The sequence below is a fragment of the Ammodytes marinus genome (genome assembly GCF_949987685.1).
Source record: "Ammodytes marinus genome assembly, chromosome: 16".
In the NCBI taxonomy this organism is placed as follows: Eukaryota; Metazoa; Chordata; class Actinopteri; order Uranoscopiformes; family Ammodytidae; genus Ammodytes; species Ammodytes marinus.
Window position 1 is genome coordinate 28723851 of NC_137220.1, and position 20984 is coordinate 28744834.

The following is a 20984-nucleotide window of genomic DNA, read 5'->3' on the forward strand; positions in this document are numbered from 1 at the left end:
TTTCAGGGCCACAGGAGAAAAAATAAATCAGATAAGGGAGATTTTTTTTTCATTATGTCGAGAAATGTCAAGAATAAAGACGAATACTCCAGAATGCTATTGGAGTTAGTGGGGCATTTATTTATTTTCAGCATACCATACCACAATTGACGTGCATGTATTGGGACATCCTAAATCTTTTTCTGGCATACTAAATAATAGGGAAGTATGGGTATTGGAACGCATGGAAAAGCAAGAGGCAAGATCAAGGCGCAATGATAAGGTGGAATAAATAAGTAAAAGTATGTCCCAATAGTATGCCTAATGTATGCTAACTAGATTATTTTTATTGTCAGATGTAGTACTAGTATGAATAGAAAAAATAAAGAGTATGCGATTCGGAACGCAGGGTAAGATGACAGAAGCGCAGTAGTGATATCAGACGATAGGGGGCGACGTTCCCCGTCAAAAGCTATGCGCTTGCGCTACACAGGCTTTAACAACAAGGAAGTGACCGAGCAGCCAGTGGATTGCTGTAAAGATGGCACCGAGTGGGCTGAAGGCGGTAGTAGGAGAAAGTAAGTGACATAGTCGTTTTAACTTTGTCTGACATAGACATACGTTTATTATTAGTTAATGGGAACGGTAGCTTATTCGAAATGATCTCGCAGGAGTTCAATAAATTGAGTCTTTAGTCATGATGACACAACACTCCTGGGGACGTTGGTCCACTTAAAGTTTCTTCCTGTTCCAGCACCATTTAAAATGTTAACATTATAGAAGGAAATAGGCTACCGCTATCGCCAACTAAGTCATGGATTAATATGACAATTAAAAGTAGTATTCTAGGTTGCATATGTTGGTAACAATATTTGTTGATGTTGTGACATTTGGCAAAAGAGGGAAATGTCGCGGCTTTTGTTATTGGAAATGTTGATAGTGCAAGCTATAGGCTAAGGCTAGCGAGCTCAACTAAGGGAAGTTCAGTAACTTCGCATGTAGTAATGGAACAAAACAGTAACAATATCTCAACTTTGAATGCAACTTATATTTCAATATTAAATCAGGTGTATTATTTCGTTTATCAAATAACATCTGTTTCTATGACGTCATAGATCCTATTATGCGTTAAAAGTATTTATTTAGTAAGTTTATGGTTAATTAGTAGGCCCACATTTAATCACTCATCTTCATTTAGACATATTCAGTCATGTAATGGAAACATTTGAAATTAAATATGTATATGCTATGGTTCAGGTGTTCTAAAAAACGTATAATGTCAAAAGGAAAATGTATTTGAACACAGACAACTTTTTCACTGCGTTAAGGTTTTTATTGTTGAACAAAACAAGAATGTAGGTTGAATGCAGAATTTCTTAAATCTATAGGTTTGTACTGGTCATACAAGTAACCAAGTTATCCTGGCCTCGGCCAGGATCCAAAGAGCAGACCAACAAGTAGGCTACATGCTAATCTTTTGCACTATTATTAATAACTATATTATTTATTTCTGTGAGCTTGAATATGCTCCTTCGTTTCTTTGACATTGACACTTATTTTAATATAAAACACATGTTGAGCTCTAAGGCTGGGCTTAGGAAATATTCAAACTAGGTTAGAATGCTGGCACTGGTAAAGGCCTCACGAGCTTGACCGGATGCTGAAACGTCTTCACACAAGTTGAGGTAAAGCATGATTCAGGTTCCTCCTGTCTCACTGATGTTAATGCTAATGTAATAAACTCAGAGCAGTCAAAAGGCCCAATACAGCATTTTGTACCAGCCAAAATAGGTTATATTGCATGAATTTTAATATGTTGGTACCTTCATGTAAAATTTGATTAATTCATAGTTCAATATTAAAATTTAGGAAATAATAGTATGCTTTAGTGAACCCCAGTTCAAAGTGATCATGATTTCCAGTTCTCAGTATGGCGATAAGTTTAGCATTCCAAGTCCGAGTCAAACATCTGGTACTTAGTTTTACATAACTTGATGTCAGCTACTCTAAGGTAATTAAAGTAGACCGTTTTATGTTTTTTTATTCTGTGTTGATACAAGTAGGGTTGCAAAAGGATGGAAAGTAAATAAATAATTATAAACATTATGTTTTGTCATAGGCAGACATCCATGCACAATCATCCAATTTAAAAATACATTACATTTCAACAGATGTATTTGTAAGTAGAGCTTTATCAAGATTGGGTTATTTTATTGAAGAATCAATTATTTCACTGAACAACAAACACATGAATGTTGAGTGAAATATTACTCATCCCCCGACCCCACCCATTCAATAAATGAAGTAAAATTCCCCCGCCCTCCATGTGATGGAGGAATGCACAGTGCATGTAGAGGACGAGACCTCAGTACCAATGCAGTAAGCAGGGTGCTATGTGATTAGGAATAGTATAGATATTCTCAAGTGTACTCGGGGCGACTGTCGCTCAGGTGGTAGAGCGGGTCAGCCAATGATCAGAGGGTTGGCGGTTCGATTCCCACCCTGCCACCTGTGTCATGGTTGTTGTGTCCTTGGGCAAGACACTTCACCCACCTTGCCTCGTGTGAATGTGTATGACTGAGAGGTGGTGGTCGGAGGGGCCGTAGGCGCTGAATGGCAGCCACACTTCCGTCAGTTACTACGTAGTTTACCACCACCGGTATGACTGTGTGTGAATAAATGATAGCTGGATACCTGTAAAAGCGCTTTGAGTGCGAGAAAAGCGCTATATAAATCCAATCCATTATCATTGTCATTACTTGCATGAAATCTGATTGTTTTAGTCAAGATGATGCTTAAATATATTATTTTCCCTAACTATATTCAAAATCTAAAGCCTCTGTAAACCTGGTCTAAAATAGTAAAACTCAATAATGATATCAAAGTTGTGTGTTTCAATAAGCGTTTACTGTCTAGAATGTTTACCAGGACTGAAATAACATAGTTCGAAGGATTTAGTGCATTTGGGTTGCTAGGGCCTGTAAGGGCCAACCTTAAATGTAATACATTTATTCCCATTAATTCCCATAAATTCTAACTTTGAAAATTCCCGGAATTTTGCAACCCTAAATACAAGCTATATATATATATTATATATATCCTATATTATATTTCCGCCCTGACAGAAATAAATGTAGGCCTATTTCCAGTTATACTCTGAAATATTCAGCAACTTCACCAACACCAAATATTATTTTGGAAAGGATAACCTATGGATAACAACGCTTGTAAAAAGAAGACGAAGAGCATTCATGTTTTTCTTTATAACAAATTGTACAAATATATTTGTGCCATTCCCATGACAAGGTTATTATCATGTTAATTAGCAAGTGCACTGATGTGGTAATAAGGCTCACAGCAAGTCATGGTATTTCTTAAATAATGCCTTGTTTCCACCGAGTAGAGCGGGTCGGGTCGGAGCGGCTCAGAGCGGCTCAGAGCGGGACAGCTCGCTTTTAAGAATCTCTGTGTTGTTTCCACCGCCGACCCTACCCTTACTGGTGGGGCGGGGTTTAGGCTGGACTGCGATAGCCGCCGCCAGAATTTGGGTCAAACTATCGGTCAAGCCAGCGGTCTCTCGTTTTTGCTTGGCCACACCAGCTGCTTCTATATTTATTCCCCCCGTGTTGTGAGTGTACCACGCCGGTAAATGTACAGATGGGGCTTGGTACAAGCCGACAGAGACAGTGAGCGAACAGCGCTGGCTGCGGCAGCTACTTGACATCGTAGCAGTGGGACACACAGTGTAGCCCACTGATTAATTTAATCACATTTTTCGCCAAAACACAAGACTCTCTTCACTCTTGCCGAAGTGACTACACACGGCGGAAATGATTCTTTCGACCAATCAACGGACGGCATGTGTAGCTCCACCTTTTCGGCACCCTTTCAAGCGGCTGGTACCCCAACGGAGGAGTACCGAAAATAGGAGCGGTTTAGAGTGTGCTTATATCCGTACCCTACCCAACTTTTGACAAATGGAAAGCCAAAATAACCGGTCCGACCTGAACCGCTCTACTTGGTGGAAACGAGGGATAAGCCACCTACGTCCTGCTGAGTAGATGATGGCCTGCAATACTCACGTTAAATAAAGTGCCTTTCCTGTATAAAAGAGCCTCTGTTTGTTTACCTTAAAGGTACATATTTAATTTCAGAGCATTTTGAACAAGGTGACCCATTGTAAAACACTGCAGGAAACCCCCTTTTTTGTTTTCACCTGTAGTACCATACCTTAGTAGTTGTGTGCCCATGAAGTTACTGGGACAACTATGCTTTTGTCTGATCTTCATGCACTCTAATATAGCACAAGGAAGTTGCACCAAACCAACTGAGTTGGTAAACAAGTGCTAAATATGGGGTTGTTCCTGTTTCCTGCTTTAGAGGGTTTTAGACTGCTACAGATCTGTAACCGTTAGCATTTTGTTTGTATGTGAAATTACATAGATTCAAGATTCATTTTATTGTCATTCCAACAGACTGTACTTCCATACAGAAAATAACATAACATTTCAACTTTATATTTGACTTGCCCTTGTATCTCCCTAGAGTGATTAAACCACACATCCATAATGTTACTCTTTAGCCCCCAGTGTGCAATAGATTAAATGTAATTCTTTATAATACTTAATGGAGTGGAATTTACCCAATACTGAGTTGTATGAATTGTGATTTGAATGCTGTCTGAAAAAAATCAAATCTATAGCATAAAATTGATTATGGTATCATGTTCATACTGATTTAAAATCAGCATTTTCTGTTATTACTGTATTAATATCATTGCTACAAATACAACATGTTACCTGTTTGAATTGTTTACCTCCCTTTTGTGTGTGCTCAGAAATAATTTTGTTTTGTAATCATATATGAATCATTTTCTTCTCTTCTACAGAAATCCTCAACGGGGTCATTAAGAGTGTAAAGAAGGATGGAGAATGGAAGGTAAGAGTTGAGTAATTGAAAATCCCCCTTGTTACAATGTTGTTATAACGCCTGTTTATCTTTTTCAGGTTCTTATTGTGGATCACATGAGCATGCGAATTATTTCCTCTTGCTGCAAGATGTCTGACATTTTGGCAGAGGGGGTGACCAGTAAGTGGGAGATCATCAATGCTATTTGAAAAACACATATCACTAAATTAGTTTGAGCCTAACTTTTGCCATCCTTTTCAAACTGTTCTCATGAAGAAATCTTGAGACATTGACAGTATATGCTTAGAGCATGGTTTCGGTAGTTCCATTAAAATGCATGAAGTCTTGTCCTGGACACTTTTTAGACCCCTTTCCCACTGACCAAAAAACCTACATCGATATGGCATTTCTGTCCGATGGGAATGGTAATACCCTGCATTAAGATCCGGGTCAGTTGACCCTGCAGTAGGCTAGGCTACACACGGGTATTTCTCACCTCGCTCAGCTCCGCTTCTCGGTGGGAACACAAGTCCAGGATCAAAGCGCTCATTTCTGACGTATCATGCCATTTGTTTACTAACAATAGTCTTTATTTATTAATAATAAGTGCTCCACCAGACAGATTACCGTTTATGTTCAATAACCATTCAGGTCGTGTTTAAGCCGTGAGACTCAGCTGAGCTGAGGCGCTGACTGTGTTAAAAAGACTAAACCTATAATATCAATAATTTATTAACCTGATCGTCCACACCAACCCGCAAAAACATGAAAGAAACCTGCACCGCAAACAACTGAGGCCCTGCAGTTCCCGTGTGCATCCGCTATTATGCAGATCATACGGGACAGAAAAGAGAGAAAGAGACAGAAAGAGTAAAGATACTTTTATATACAGTGCTGCTTGAAAGTATGTGAACCCCTGGAGCCTTTTGGAATTTTATTGATTTGAACCATTATTCATTCATTTTCATCATTACCTGTATTTTATATATAAAATAACAGATGTTTGTTCATCAATTCCACATTTTTTTTCTTCCGGAAATCAATTGTTAAAAGAAATAAAAACTAATTATTTGCCAACTTTTGTATGTGCAAAAGTTTGTGAACCCTGAGCTGCATTACTTAAATAGAGCAGGTAAACACAATCAGGTGGGCCAAATTGAGTGATCAAATGGACCAATGTAATGAGAGATCTTCAGGGAAGAAATTGGGCGGCACTAGATAAAACAGAGATCAAACCAGGTCAGTGTAGGCCCACCAAACTGAACCCATACAGATCAGACATGCTAAAAGGGAAATTAAATCTCAGAGGATCTCAGGAAGAGAGTTGCTATGTCTGGGGACAGCTATACATTTATTTAAAACAAGTTTGAGCTCCATCAGTTCACCATAAGCCAAATCATCTACAAATGGAGAGCTTTAAGAGTGACTGAACATCTGCCTGGACTTCCTTCAAAAATATCCACAAGCGCCAAAAGAAAAGTAATTTCAGTTAAAAGCTAACCCAAACATTACATCTAGTGATTTGATGACCTCTCTTGCAGCATCTGGACAGATGTGCATGGTTCCACAATAAGAAGAAAACTCAGTCAACATGGCTTTCATGGGAGGGTTGCTGAAGAAGCCTCTGCTCTCAAAAAAGAACAAAACTGCCTGTCACAACTTTACCAGAGATCAGATGGAGATAACTGAAGTCTTCTGGAAGTCTATTCTGTGGACAGATTAGTCCAAAATGTAACTGTTTGGTCATAACCAAAACCGCCATGTTTGGGTGAAATCGCAACTCTGCCTACCACCAAAAAAAACCTTCTCCAAAGTGAAGAATGGTGGTGGCAAATGGTCTGTAAATCACAATATGTAATGTTTGGGTTGGCTTTTACTTGAAAAATCACTTTTTTTTGTGGCGCTTGTGGATATTTTTGTCCACTTCTAGGCTGATGTTCAGTCACTCTTAAAGCTCTCCATTTGTAGATGATTTGCCTCACGGTGGACCGATGGAGCGCAAACCTTTTTTAAACTAATTTATAGCTGCTCCCAGACAAATGTGCAGCATCACAACTCTCTTCCTGAGATCCTATGAGATTTCCTTTTCCGTTTTATTATTTTTAACAGTTGATTTCTGGAAAATTAAAATGTGGAATTGATAAACAAACATTATTTCATATAAAAATACTGGTAATGATAAAAATTAATTAATAATGGTTAAACCCAATAAAATTCCAAAAGGCTAAGGGTTCACATACTTTCAAGGAGCACTGTATATAGCCTATAGTTTGGGGTTTAAACTTTTATATAGGCCTTGTCATCTTCAGTGACTTTATTAAGCTGCGTAACAGCGCAGCGCTCATAATGCCAGCCGTCTGGAAAGAGAAGGGAACATGGAGTCTGTCTCAGCTTAATATCGTTACTGTAAATTGACTTGCTTTAACTAATTTTTTTAGTTTATAATATGAACAATTGTGAAATATAAAGGACAGTTTCCTACATCTGCTTGTTTCATTATACTTCAGCATCTCATACAACAATGCCTACTACATCTCTTTCCTTTAGAATCTATTCAGAATGACACAGTGATTTAATGTGACGGTGTCACAAGTTACACACCTCACCGAGGCAGTGAGTCTGACACGCCAGTAAAAAACCTGCAGGCTGCTATAGTCAGTAGCCTAATGGTCAATGTAAAAACTATAGAAATAAAGCTCTCTCTTCTCTCTCTCTAACTCACTATTTCAAGCAGCGTCAACCCATGTTTAAAAAGCCGCGTCGACCCACTCATTTTGATGGGAAAAGGGTATTAGTGATGGCTGTAATCTGTCTTAATTTGACAATGCTAACTGTTACGAGGGGCATAAATAGTCACTGATCGATTTGACAAAAATTAAAGAGATGCAGTCCATTCAAAGCCCCTTTATTTTAACGATTTCAATCAATCTTGCGTTTCACTATCCTTGGTAAACCTGGAACCAAATGTGTGAATTTCCCCAGGAAGAGTTCCACACACACTTGTAATGAATGCCAGCATTCCCCCTTTTTGATCCTGCAGCTTGTACATTATATCAATGTATTTCACTGTACATGATGAAGATGTTGATGATGTGATATTGGTCTTGTGTTTTCTTCTTTTCAGTTGTGGAGGACATCAATAAACGAAGGGAGCCCATCTCTAGTTTGGAGGCCATTTATTTGATCTCACCTGTGGAGAAGGTCGGCTGTTGCCTTCTCTTTATAGTTCCCTCTATAATATTAAGATATTCTGTGTTCATTGTGATTTCATTTATTATATTCTTAATCTTTAAAAAAATATTTGTTTGTTTTAATTGCAGTCAGTTCGTGCTCTCATTAACGACTTCAAAGACTCTGCCTTTACTTACAAAGCAGCACACATCTTCTTCACTGACAGTAAGTGTGTGTGTGTGTGTGTGTGTGTGTGTGTGTGTGTGTGTGTGTGTGTGTGTGTGTGTGTGTGTGTGTGTGTGTGTGTGTGTGTGTGTGTGTGTGTGTGTGTGTGTGTGTGTGTGTGTGTGTGTGTGTGTGTGTGTGTGTGTGTGTGTGTGTGTGTGTGTGTGTGTGTGTGTGTGTGTGTGTGTGTGTGTGAGTTTATTGATCAATCAGATATTTTTAATTGTACTGGTCGAAACATTTAACGTTTCATAATATATCAAATAATGACATTTAGCTATTGCCATTTGTAATTTTTTTTCTTTCTTTCCCGTAGCTTGTCCAGATGGACTCTTTGCAGAGATTGGGAGATCCAGAGTTTCCAAGGTCGTTAAGACCTTAAAAGAGATCAATGTTGCTTTCCTGCCATATGAGTCTCAGGTAGGCAATGAGCTTTTCTTATTAGGAGCCGAGCAGCAGAGCTGTTCTTGCCAGCATTAATATTGTCCTTCTTCTTAATGCAGAAGTGCATCAGAAGCCCCTTTTACACAGAGATTGCAGCATATTGACGGAACGAAAGAGCGGCAATTTGCTGGCTCAGCTTGGTTAGGTGTTATTTACACAGAACCAAGCAACGCCGGCCTGCTGGCGCATCAGTAGCCCCTATTACACAGCGTTCCGGAATGAAAGAGGTGCTTGTAAGCAGCGTCAAGTGTGACGTAAAAATTTAGCGCCACGCCGGTCAGCTGCTTTACAACAACACTGGCAGGTGAATTGAGAGCAGGAGTGCTGGGGCTTGCACTAAGAGGGCCGTATTTTATTGTCCCCGTGATGTGCCGGTTGATCTCGCTACGCGCTGAGTCCAACATCTCTGGGACAGTTAACCAAACTGACAAAATCACTCGGCTCACTGCGTGAACTGTGTGTGTGTGTGTGTGTGTGTGTGTGTGTGTGTGTGTGTGTGTGTGTGTGTGTGTGTGTGTGTGTGTGTGTGTGTGTGTGTGTGTGTGTGTGTGTGTGTGTGTGTGTGTGTGTGTGTGTGTGTGTGTGTGTGTGTGTGTGTGTGTGTGTGTGTGTGTGTGTGTGTGTGTGTGTGACAGGTTGGCTGTGAGCGAGTCTCTTTGGGGGCAGTGCTCTGCCATTCAGACATACACATACACACAGTGTGTGAAGTCACGTTACTGTAGACAGAAATATAGTGTGGATATACGCTCAGACTTCAGGATAATAATAGCGGCGGCGATCCGGTCGCAGCCTAGCTTAGCCTAGCTTTCCTACGTCATTGTACAACTTCCCCCGGGCAGAAATAGACTCATAAACTCTGCAAAATGAAGCGTGGGGGTTTGGATTGAGCAGCGGACCTTATGATCAGCTAGATTATATGCCGTTCCTTTTATTTGGTGATTTTTACAGGACATCGGGCCGCCGTGGTTAATGTTAAACACACGTCCTTCAACTGCTAACATGGTCGCATGTTTAGAACGTAGGCTATGGAACGTCAAACGCCCCCTTGTTCCGCATCAACAAGGGGGCGTTTCGTCTAGTCCCATGTCCCCAAAAAACAAAATAAAGGAAACCCCCCCCCCCCCCCCCCCCGATTTACCGAGTCGTCTAGAGGGGTCGGGTGTTTGTCACCTTTTTCACCTCTTTCTGAGTTTGCAGGTCTGGTTTAAGCATTAGGCAAGAACTGTAAATAAATTGTGCAAATCATTTCTTCGTTGTGGCATTTTGTGTTTAAATATTAATTTCTATACAAAAATTTCAAAATCTGTAAATAAAGACACAAAAGGCAAAGTTACAACACCAATAATCCCATCTATCTAAATAGAAATAAGTGCATATTCTCCTCTCAAAGTGCACTAGATCCATGCATTCAAATGTAAAGGGTACAAAAAAAAATCGGCCGGGGGGCATGCCCCCGGACACCCCTAGGAGGTTCGGGGACCACGCCACCAATGCTGAAAAAAAATCCTGTGGGAAACACTGTTCTGCGTTATCATGCAGTCCTGCCCATTGTCTACTAATGCTGGGCTTACACTAGAGGACTTTGAAAAGACTGAAGACTGAAACCCTCTTACATCTAAAGACAATCAACTCACACCTGAAGACAACTAGTCATTAGTTTTCAGTCACAGAGTGAGATTTTGAAAAGACAGGGGGTCTCATATTGCAAGACTACAACTAGATTTCTTTTGAGATTAATATTATATTAAGATTATTACTATTAATATATCTGCAAACGCGATAGTGATTATTTAATTAAAAAAAGGTTAATTCAATATTCCGAGCGGGGGACTTCCTTTAGTTATTTGACCATCTTTATTTGCTGATCTCGTCCCCCAATAACTTTAACTCCTAACCCTGTATTTGACGGTAAAGTGTTAAGGTTTGCGGCTGTCAGCCTGGTTCTCCACCGAGGCTTCAAGGAAAAAGTGTCCGAAATAAGTCCCTGCACAGGGGGACACAAGTCGCGACTAATGCCGCTCCTCCTGTGTCGTGCTTGGTGCATGCGAGAGTGTGACAGTGTTTACGTCATTTCGCTTGAGCCAACCCCCTAAGACTAGCGATAATATCAAACATGTTTGATAATGTCGGAACGTCAAGACGGGAAGAAGACTGGCAGAAATCGGGTAGGATGACCACCTTACACCAAACGACTGAGACTACGTGCGCGCGCCACAACTCCAGCACGACTTCTGTGATTTCAGTCCGACATTGGAAGATTGTCTGAGACTGTCAAATCGCGTGAAAAGTCATGTAGTGTAAGCCCAGCATTAATGTCGTGAAGCCAGTTGTGTCTTCACCCAGATAAAAGCTCCCTGAGCCTGTGCTGTGGACACCTGCCCTGCATGTTCTAGATGTGTCTTTGCATCAACACTCAGGATTCAAATTAAAGATCAGTTCAGTTCCAGTAAAGTCATGTTATTAAATCAGCCAGACTTCTTAGAGGAGCTGTAGCTCAACAAGGTGGATACTGGTTTCCCCTGCACGCTACTCACCAGTGCTCACTTAAACAGGAGGCCTGTGTGTTGGACTTACTCAACATGATGTCAGGAATGTCTCCGTTTGACATTTCTGCTGACAGAACCCTTGTGTATTTTAATTTTTCTCCTGTCCCTCTTCTTTGTCCTCTGCTACTTCCCTTTCCTCCTCTAAATGCTCGGCCCTGACCAGTTTAAGTCACTGTTGTTTATAGATGCACGCTGTATAAAAAAAATTAGATGTTAAAAATGTCACTAGAGCTGGGGGCGCCTTTAGCTCAGTTGGTAAGGCGTCCCCCTCCCGGGCCGGGCCCAGCAGCAGATCCGGGTTCGATTCCCACCCGCGGTCGTTCTCTGCATGTCACTCCCCTCTCTGCCCCATTTCACCTCTGTCTCTCTGCACTGTCAATAAAGCATAAAAATGCCAAAAAAATATCTAAAAAAAAATAAAAAATAAAATAAATGTCACTAGAGCTTCGAGGAACTGTTAATTCTATGTTGCTTCTATGAGTTATACCTTTCACATAAATAATTCCATTGTTAAGGTAAAGATTTAAATAGTGCAGCTTGATTGTTGTCACAGATTATATGCTAAACTGAGGCAAACTTCAATCCCTCTCATCGCCCATGCAGGTATTCTCCCTGGATGACCCAACCTCGCTGTTCTCCTTCTATAGTTCTAAGCCAAATGAAGGAAGAGACAAAATGATAGAGAATCTGGCAGAGCAGATCGCTACCCTGTGTGATACACTTAAGGAGTACCCTGCAATCCGTTACCGCAAGTAGGAAGGCCTTGCACTGAAGTGAAGTTCAATAAGTTTGCTTTAAAATGTGCTGATTGATTTTGTATTTATCTCTCTCTAAGGGGACCAGAGGAGAATGCTAGACTGGCTGATGAGGTATACCAGCACCTCACGGCTCACAAAGCTGACAACCCGAGCATGGGAGAGGTTAGGAACTACAAATACCACCAACTACAACACTTCTGATGTGCTCTACTGCTGTATTAATGATGTATTACATTTGGTGAACGTAATTCTTATACTGCTTTTTTCTGGTCAACCATCGTTTCTGTATAAGAGAATACACTTTCTTTTGCACTTCAACTTTACAGGGTGTGGGCATATATGTGGTTTCTGGGTTTATTTTGTGTTGGTTATTTGTTCACACTTTGCTGGATCTTTCCCTTTTCTTTTCCACTTTTCTGTCTTTCTTAGCTGAATATTCCTTGCTCCTGCGATGGGCCTTAAGAGGCATGTATTACTGTTCACACCTTAAATCTTGTGCTGCCTTAGCATTCTCTTTATTGTTCACTATACTTGACCCACAAGCTTGCTGAAGGATGTGACAGATTCACAAAAAAACAATTGCGGGGCCCTATATTACATGTGTACTGCAGGCTACATCATCATTTATTGTGCATCTGTTAAGTAAATCAGAGATTTGATTAGAAGTACATGGTGATATTAGAATGTTGTTCATTGTTTTTAGGGTCCAGATAAGGCGCGGTCCCAGCTTCTGATTGTTGATCGTGGGTTTGATCCCATCTCACCAATCCTACATGAGCTGACCCTGCAGGCAATGGCCTACGATTTGATCGATATCAAACAGGACATCTATGCGTGAGTGAAGATGTTATATATCTGCTGCTTGACATTTGCTTTGCTGGGTCAGTCTGTATGTCTTGGGCACACCTGTCGTTCATACTCCTTTGTGCTTTTTTATTTGATGAAGTTATCAGACAACGGGCATTGGGAATTCAAAAGAGAGAGAAGTGTTGTTGGATGAAGATGATGAGCTCTGGGTTCAGCTGAGACACATGCACATTGCAGATGTCACTAAGTAAGTCTGTCACAACTAGATGTGTATATCTGTCATATCTCCATTAACATCCTTCCCAAGTCCTGGTCATCCATACATTTTATATGATACTCTGCCAAAACATTAAGTTATAAGTTACATTTTAGAGCATTATATTTGGTGTAAAATCATGATCAGACTCAATAATTTTTTTAGAATCATGTGGTAGCCCTTTGTCCAAAAAGATTCTGTACAATATGTTCTGTCTGTTAATGTAAAAAAGTTGGCTCTTTTTATGTGCATTATCAAATGAGCCTTTGAGGATGTACTGTTTGATTACGTGTTTATGTAACAATTGGTTCGAATTTTGATCCTGTTGGTAAAAATCTTAACTAAAATTACAATTTGGTTCCTAAGTTATAATTATAACTTATATTATATAATTACAGTTAATGTTCCCAGGCAGAAGGTTAGTAAAGAAAGCATTGGTGACTAATAATTTTTTTTAAACTCATTCTCACAGGAAAGTGACAGAGCTTCTTCGCACCTTTTGTGAGAGCAAGAGAATGTGCACTGACAATGTGAGTGATCATGTGCAGTACTCATTCTGCTTCATTTATTATGTCAGATGTCCAGTATATAAGGGGAACAGTGTTTTCATTTAATGATGCAAGTTGGTAAATATGTTTTTGGTTTCAGGCTAACATCAAAGATCTCTCCCAGATGTTAAAGAAGATGCCTCAGTATCAGAAGGAGCTGAGTGTTGTGAGTGGAACCAAGACTTTTAGTATCACCATCTAGTGAATAAACTTTCCTTATAAGGGACTGTTGTCTGTTAAAGATTAAGACCTAACTAATGACAACAGGGAATATTTCCTTCAGTGTGTATTTTGAAAATATTTTATTTGGAGACACTACAGTCAGTAAATTGAAAACTATTAGATTTACTAGTTTGCTCTTGCTTAGCCTAGCTGTAGTTTGAACATATCTGAATTTGCCCACATTCTAGAATGTTTTGCCCATCCATTGACTGTCGATTTTAACAATCGTGTCTAACTTAATTTTCAAATTTGTTGAAAAAAAAAGAAAGAAAAAGATTAATATGCTTTAAATATCATTTGATGATTTAAACAGATTAATTAATTACTAATAATTTAAATAATAACAAATCACGAATAACAATAATTCATCTTCATTCACAGTACTCTACTCACTTGCACCTAGCCGAAGCTTGCATGAAGAAATTCAAGGCCTCTCTTGATAAGCTTTGTGAAGTGGAACAGGTTAGTTTTCTTGTTGGGTTTACAATCAAATAAACTATGTAATGACAGTATCATTGACATTTTGACTTAGGGAAAATGTGACACAAAAAGCGCTGTCATTGTAGCAACCAAAACTCTGATAGATTTAAGAAATAAAACAATTGTTGTAATGATTTAAGGTCCATTTCATCTACAGATACATGGCAATGAGTGACGCTATAGTTGTCCTGTACATCTGCACTTAGAGGTATAAAGAGAAACATGATAATGTTCTGTTGAACCCTGAAGTGGAAGGCACTCATAGATGACCATTGAGCCATTTAACTTAATGTTTTTGGAATTTGTCTGTTCATCTATTGTTGGCACAATAGCCGGTCAGCCTGCAGCTTTTCTATCACGGGATCACTTTAATGTCCCACTGTGTAAGTTGCTGACAGTAAGTATCTTAGAGAGAATGTCTGAGGTGGATATACTTGGTCCCACTCATCTGCACTCTAAGTGACTCCGGCATGATGGTGTCTTTATTTATAGCTCCGTTGGGATATGTTAAAATGCCCCTGGCATGGTGTGGTGATATTTAATGGAGAATTGTAATCATAATATTGCATAAGAAGCTTGGGACCGGACATTAACACCCACATATCTACGGAAATGCGGAAGGAGCTGCTATGTCATTACTGAGTGCAAAGGCATTTAATAATACTTCCCTGACGTACTACTTGGTAATGTAGAAATAAATCTATCACCATGAGCCTGGGATGAAGCCACAGTCCAGACCAGTGCCAATCCCCAGTGTGTTGTTTGTATGTACTTGAAATGCTTTGTCTCCCATTTAGTCCTGTATCATGAGTCACAAGCACACATGCAATGATAAGCTATATGCATGGTTGTGGCTTTATAAGATGCAAGTGTTAATGGTGTCTTTTTGTATGAGTGAATCACTTAAATGCACTAATGGATTGACAGGAGGTCTGAAAGCTGCCTCTTCTAATCGGCATGTTTTGGCTCTAAGCTGGACAGTGTGATCCAAACAGCAACTCTGTCAGCCGTCATGTGTTTAAGTGTTGTACATTTTTTTATGCAGTCCAGTACAAGTATATGTATGTATCTGCTCTCCCAGCCACTCTCCAGTTTTTTTACTCTCAATTGTATTTGTTTTATTGGCCTTAACAAAGCTTAGTCCAAATTCATCATAAAGCTTAGCAAGAGGTTTAAAGGAGGTCACACCGTGTCTAGGATTGCATTAAAGGGAAATCCCAAAACTAGATGTAAGTATTAAAGCCTAATATAAGTTAAGTGGCCAATATTTGTCATTATTTTTGGAATTCTCAATGGATACAAATGCAACTTTAGGAGTTTACTATGCAACCATGGATTGTTCTTTTGTTTTTTTGAAAATGTTGTGAATATTCTAAACTTATTTTAAATAGCAGTCTGAGTCCACAGTAAATGCGATGCCATTAATTAAGCACCTTTTTTAAAGGTGGATTTAGCAATTCTGGATAATGATTGTAGTCGAAATAACGTTTTGTTCCTCACGATACCTCTCCGCACTGTGTGTGAGATGGAAAAAAATCTGGTGTTAATACACAGCTTATGCTCTGTAAACGAAGCTAGCAACATGCATATTTACAAAGCCTAGGCTGTGTATTAACAATGGATTTTTTTCTTTGTTCACACTGTACAGACAGGGAGCAGATTGCGAAGAGATATTCACTGATTTTGACAAAGTGATTTTGACAACAGGCATTCTCCATAATTGCTGACTCCACCTTTTAAGTTATTTAGTGAAAGTGTCCGAGCAATAGTGTTAATGCACTATTCTAGAAATCATAGTATAACCATGAAAGAGAATTGTAGGCAAATAAATAGAATAAGGTGGAAAGGAAAGTCCCCTGGGAGTTAACGGTCAGCTGATTTATGTCGTAATTGGCTATTCAGATTCCAGTTGTAGTTAATCATTAACCATGGGTGTTTTACACAGGACCTGGCAATAGGAGCAAATGCAGAAGGGGAAGCTCTGAAGGATGCCATGAAGAGCATTGTTCCTGTGCTCCTCAACAATGAAATTGATGCCTATGACAAAATCCGCATCATATTGCTGTTCATATTCCACAAGAAAAAAGGTGTGACATGTCAAAACTCTCTATATGAACTAATTTAACATTTTAAACCCAATGTTCTTTTGCTGCAGAATAGAGTACTTGTGTGTATGAATTTTAATTTGATGGCTTAACATGACCTAAAAGCTCTGATATGTACAAATAGCCAAGAATCAATCAAGTGTTATCTTAATCATTGCCCTCACCGTTTTAAAATATGGAGTTTGGTTATCCCTGTAGGCATTGGGGAAGAGAACCTTGCCAAGCTCATCCAGCATGCAAACATACAGGCTGAGAGCAACATCATCACCAACCTGCAGAACCTGGGCTGTAACATCATAACTGGGGTAAATCTCTTGTTTGCAGTTTGGTTAGTTTTAATGTTATTGATATATAAATGTACTCCTTGAGTTTTTTTTTTTACATACTGTAAATGTTGTTTTTTTAGGGCCGCAATGCTGGGAAAACACTGCCAGAGAGGAAGGAGCGCACAGAGAGCACGTATCAGCTCTCTAGATGGACACCCGTCATCAAAGATGTCATGGAGGTATTAAAGCCGATATTTATGGATCTGGTGCTGTTGGCACACCTGTTCAGTTTTGCTGTCTTTTATTTAATTTTTTTTTTTACTCTCGTTGTGTTTATCACAGAATGCCATAGAGGACAAACTGGACCGGAACCAGTGGCCTTTCATCTCTGATCCTGCTCCCATCAACACAACTCAGACTGCAGTCAGGTTGGTTCTGAAAACAGAAAATATATATTTATCATGTAAAAGAAAAGCACATTGTTACTTCAATAGAATTCATGATACATAAATAAACATGATAGCTAGAAAAATATCTCTTATGTTCCAAGGCAATATTTGAAAAAAATATAAAAAAAAATTAGCTTATATTTAAAGCACCAAACATGTCAACTGGGGTAACAGACAAATGAATGTTATCAAATGAAAGCTTTTATCCCTGTAACCTTTTGACAAAGAGTTGAAAAGGTGAAACTTAGCCAGTGTTTACTTTGAACACTCTTTAATCCCACGTGGAATTCCTGTCATGATGATAGTGCTTACACAAACCACTTTCATGGTCCTGAGACTCATAATCTGCATAATGCACATAATTCCATAATGTCTACTTCCTCTTTTAGTAAAGTGCAGAAATAAAACTGAGTAGTCATTAATATCAACACTATACAGTATAGGCTGGCTTTATAGGGCTGGCTATTGAAAAAAATAACAGATATGGCACTTGAGAAAGAGGCTTTATTTTTTTCTTATGAAACTGATTAGCAGAGGTAAGCAAATAATTCCAATAAGTGCAATGTAAACTTAGTCTTAGTGTTTGACCAACAGGGCTGCTTGCACTCTCCTCTTCCTCAAACATCCCCAACTGATTGTGATGATTGTGATTTGCCTCAATGTGGGAAAAGTTGTATGTTCTGACATGATACCAATAGGACTCATTAAATGATTAGATTGATTGATTGATTGATTGATTGATTATTTTACTCTCACATTTATTTACTTGGGTCAATATTAAGTTAAAATCATATCAAGGGGGAGGATTGCGTACTATTTGAAGTGTTTGCATATTGGAAATGAATGATTATTGATAGATATTAATTTAATAGTAATGAAACCGTCTGTAAATAATCAGGCCTAAATTTAACCAATGATTACTTGTTGCCCAATTATTGTTTTTATTCTTTTACAGCAGTGCACGGTTTGGACACTGGCACAAAAATAAATCTCCAACAGAATATCGCTCTGGCCCTCGGCTTATTATATTTGTAATTGGTGGTCTGTCACACTCAGAAATGCGCTCTGCCTATGAAGTCACTCGAGCCACTGATGGGAAGTGGGAAGTTCTGATTGGTAAGTGATCCCTGTTGTGGAGGCTTTTTTTTTTTTTAAGCATTCAAGTGCTCTTTTTCTATTAACACTATTTTCCTCTTGGACAGGGTCATCTCACATTCTGACTCCAACCAGCTTCCTCAATGACCTGAAGAGTCTGGACCAAGTTCCTAATCCTGATAGTTAGACCTGGAACAGGGAAAAGCAGCCTTTATTTTAGATGATGATTGCTGATCAACTGTCACAGTGTCTATGAGGTCTTATATGAACAGATATCTTAGATGTGGCCATGGAAGGAAACGTGATTCTTATTTTTTCTTTTTTAGATGTTTTACGTCTAAATGAATTTCCTTTTATTGTTTGTTGTGAATTGGGTTGTGTATGTGATTGCAATTATATTCAAATATCTAATTAAACATTATTCATTTTTTTGATTATTTTCAATCCGTGTACCTTCCGTTCAATCCATATCCGTTTGGAAATCAAAACACGAAAAACTAAGTGACCTGTTTTTTTAATAATCATCCTCTCATCTACATTATATATTGTACTAAAACACGTTTTTATCCATTTTTAATCACAATTCATGACCAGGAAATCAAATATGCGAATAATGGCCTAAATGTTGATTTTGAAAAATACATGTTTCAATTAGTGAAAGAAGTGCATGCACACGCGTGGCGTGCGTGCGTGCGTGTCCTGAGGCAAACTTAACATTTGCGTAAAGGTAGGCAATTGCCTTGGGTCTCATAATCATCTAATACATGTTTGTTTTACTCTTCATTCATTAATCACCGATTACGTGCAGACGTCAGCATCGCACTGGGAACTGAGGGACACATCCTACATTATTGATAATGTTATTGATACAGCTGAGGCATGAGCCCCAGTGCAGACAGCTGCATATGAAAGCATTTCTATTGGTTAGGTCCACGAGTGAAAATTGCGTCTGAGGCGATCGTCGTCTCTCTCTCTTTTTTCCCGTCTTCACTTCACTTGCCGAGTCAAAGTGGGGAATCGCCCAGTTTAAGGGGGCGCGTGTGTGTGTCGAGGAAAGAAGAAACTTGTCTAGGCTATATTTTGTCCACGTTTAGGCTATAGGCTATCTGAATTGAGCATTTTGTAAAATAAGGCTCTTGATGGTAGCCTATGACAGACAATGACATAGCAGCCTTTGGCAGCCAGCCAAAATATGTTTCCCCTCTCAAAAAAGATTAAACATTCGGTGGTTTGTCCCGTTTTGATCTGGATCAGTCTATGGGTCAGAGCCATCACGGCGCTGGCCGCACATAGCTCGTGGCATTGTGGCAGCGGGACACAGTTTAACCCGCTGATTAATATACATTATTATTTGGAACTTCAAAAATTAAAATGCAAATTTTTTACATTTTCTGTTTGTCTCCTTTCCCATTTTCGTATGTAAAGGGCGACATGGAAAATCAAAAATAAGAAATGACAATCAATTCATGTTTTACAGGCATATTTTGAATAAACAGTCAGTTTTTTATTTTTTCCAAATGAAACAAATAATTAAAAAATGAAATCAAACTGTTTTTTTTTTTTGTTTTTCGTGTTTTGATTTCCAAACGGGTATGGATTGAACGGAAGGTACACGGATTATTTTCCTATTCTCATTCAAATTCATATTTTTGTTACAAGATATATTTAATTTCCCCAAATTTTGTACTCCAATCTGGATTTTTCTATTCTAATGTAGATCAAAATTAAAGTCAAAATAAGTATGTATCGTATATTAAGTGATATTTAGTGTGGAATTCCTCATTGTTTTTCTCTGGGTACCTTTTATTATTTTCCATATCTGGGAAATGTAACCTTCGACAAAATGTCTGGTGAAATCTTGAACATTTACCATGTTCTTAATACTGGGAGCAAGTGTGGTGGGTGTTTGTTTCTTTGTTGTTAAAAATTAGTAATAAAAGAAACCTAATATTCACTTTAAATCGTGCCTGGTATTTCAGAGGACTTTTAACCCTCTGAGGTCTAGGGGTATTTTCTCCGATTTTACATACTTCTATAAATACCTATTTCAAATGTGCAAGAAGATAAATTATACCAAAGTGTTTCATATGGAAATGTTCAGAACACATTAGGCCTTTGTTTTCTGAGGTCTACTTTTGTCCTAGACCATTGTGTATATAAATAATTGGCTTAAATGCTGAAAAATTACTTGCGATTTTTGAAAAACCTGGACATTTGTGTGAAAGAAGAACCTTTAGTCATCCTGTTGAGTTGTTTTGGCTCTTGAAATTGCTTCTCCTAAGCCTTAGCTTCAAAAATGCAGTGGAAATTTTCCAAAACACAGTAGGGGAGTGCACAAAACATGCTTTTTGGTAGAAATGTTGTCTCTACTTTCAAAAAACATTAGGAAATTAGACTGAATGAAGACTTTGAACCACATATAAGGATTCATGGGATGTACACTAATAAAAGAGGAAGCATCACAAAACATTTTTCAAACAAACCATTAAGTAAATATAAAAACAATAGTAAACTACTTTCACACTATGTATATACTCTATGCACTATTTACAAGCTAAGTGGTAGCTGGGGAGCCTCTGGGTCTTGCTTCTCACGGTGTTTTCTAAGCCTGTAAGGGACTGACAGTATCACGAGAACATTCCCCGGAAACAGGAGGACCTCTAGTTTGAGATGATGTTTTCATTTTATTTTTCAGCCATATCTTCAGGGAGAAATTAATAAAGAT

The 20984-nt window shown here is 38.8% G+C and overlaps 1 protein-coding gene across 3 annotated transcripts; it reads left to right on the plus strand.

Moving 5' to 3' along the window:
• Nucleotides 1-495: 495 nt before the first annotated feature.
• Nucleotides 496-20214, plus strand: stxbp2 (syntaxin binding protein 2). 3 transcript variants are annotated; one of them, XM_080044286.1, is made up of 19 exons: nt 496-557; nt 4868-4917; nt 4986-5067; nt 8012-8088; nt 8208-8283; nt 8600-8703; nt 11877-12025; nt 12109-12193; nt 12735-12865; nt 12978-13085; nt 13567-13624; nt 13743-13808; nt 14246-14326; nt 16290-16431; nt 16648-16754; nt 16856-16954; nt 17058-17143; nt 18120-18280; nt 18367-20214. In XM_080044286.1, the coding sequence occupies exons 1-19, from the start codon at nt 521-523 to the stop codon at nt 18444-18446; spliced, it is 1779 nt and encodes a 592-aa protein (XP_079900412.1). In that variant the 5' UTR covers nt 496-520; the 3' UTR covers nt 18447-20214. The 3 variants fall into 3 exon arrangements, with proteins under 3 accessions (XP_079900412.1, XP_079900414.1, XP_079900413.1); XM_080044288.1 differs by having other exon boundaries at nt 18221-18280; XM_080044287.1 differs by lacking the exon at nt 4986-5067 and having other exon boundaries at nt 514-557.
• The last annotated feature ends 770 nt before the right edge of the window (nt 20215-20984 follow it).

Excerpts from the sequence above, each read along its gene's own strand:
- stxbp2 (XM_080044286.1), top strand. The coding sequence starts at position 521 with ATGGCACCGAGTGGGCTGAAGGCGGTAGTAGGAGAAA. Across the intron at positions 16,432-16,647 it reads CATATTCCACAAGAAAAAAG|GCATTGGGGAAGAGAACCTT; the intron begins GTGTGACATGTC and ends TTATCCCTGTAG. Across the intron at positions 16,755-16,855 it reads GCTGTAACATCATAACTGGG|GGCCGCAATGCTGGGAAAAC; the intron begins GTAAATCTCTTG and ends TTGTTTTTTTAG.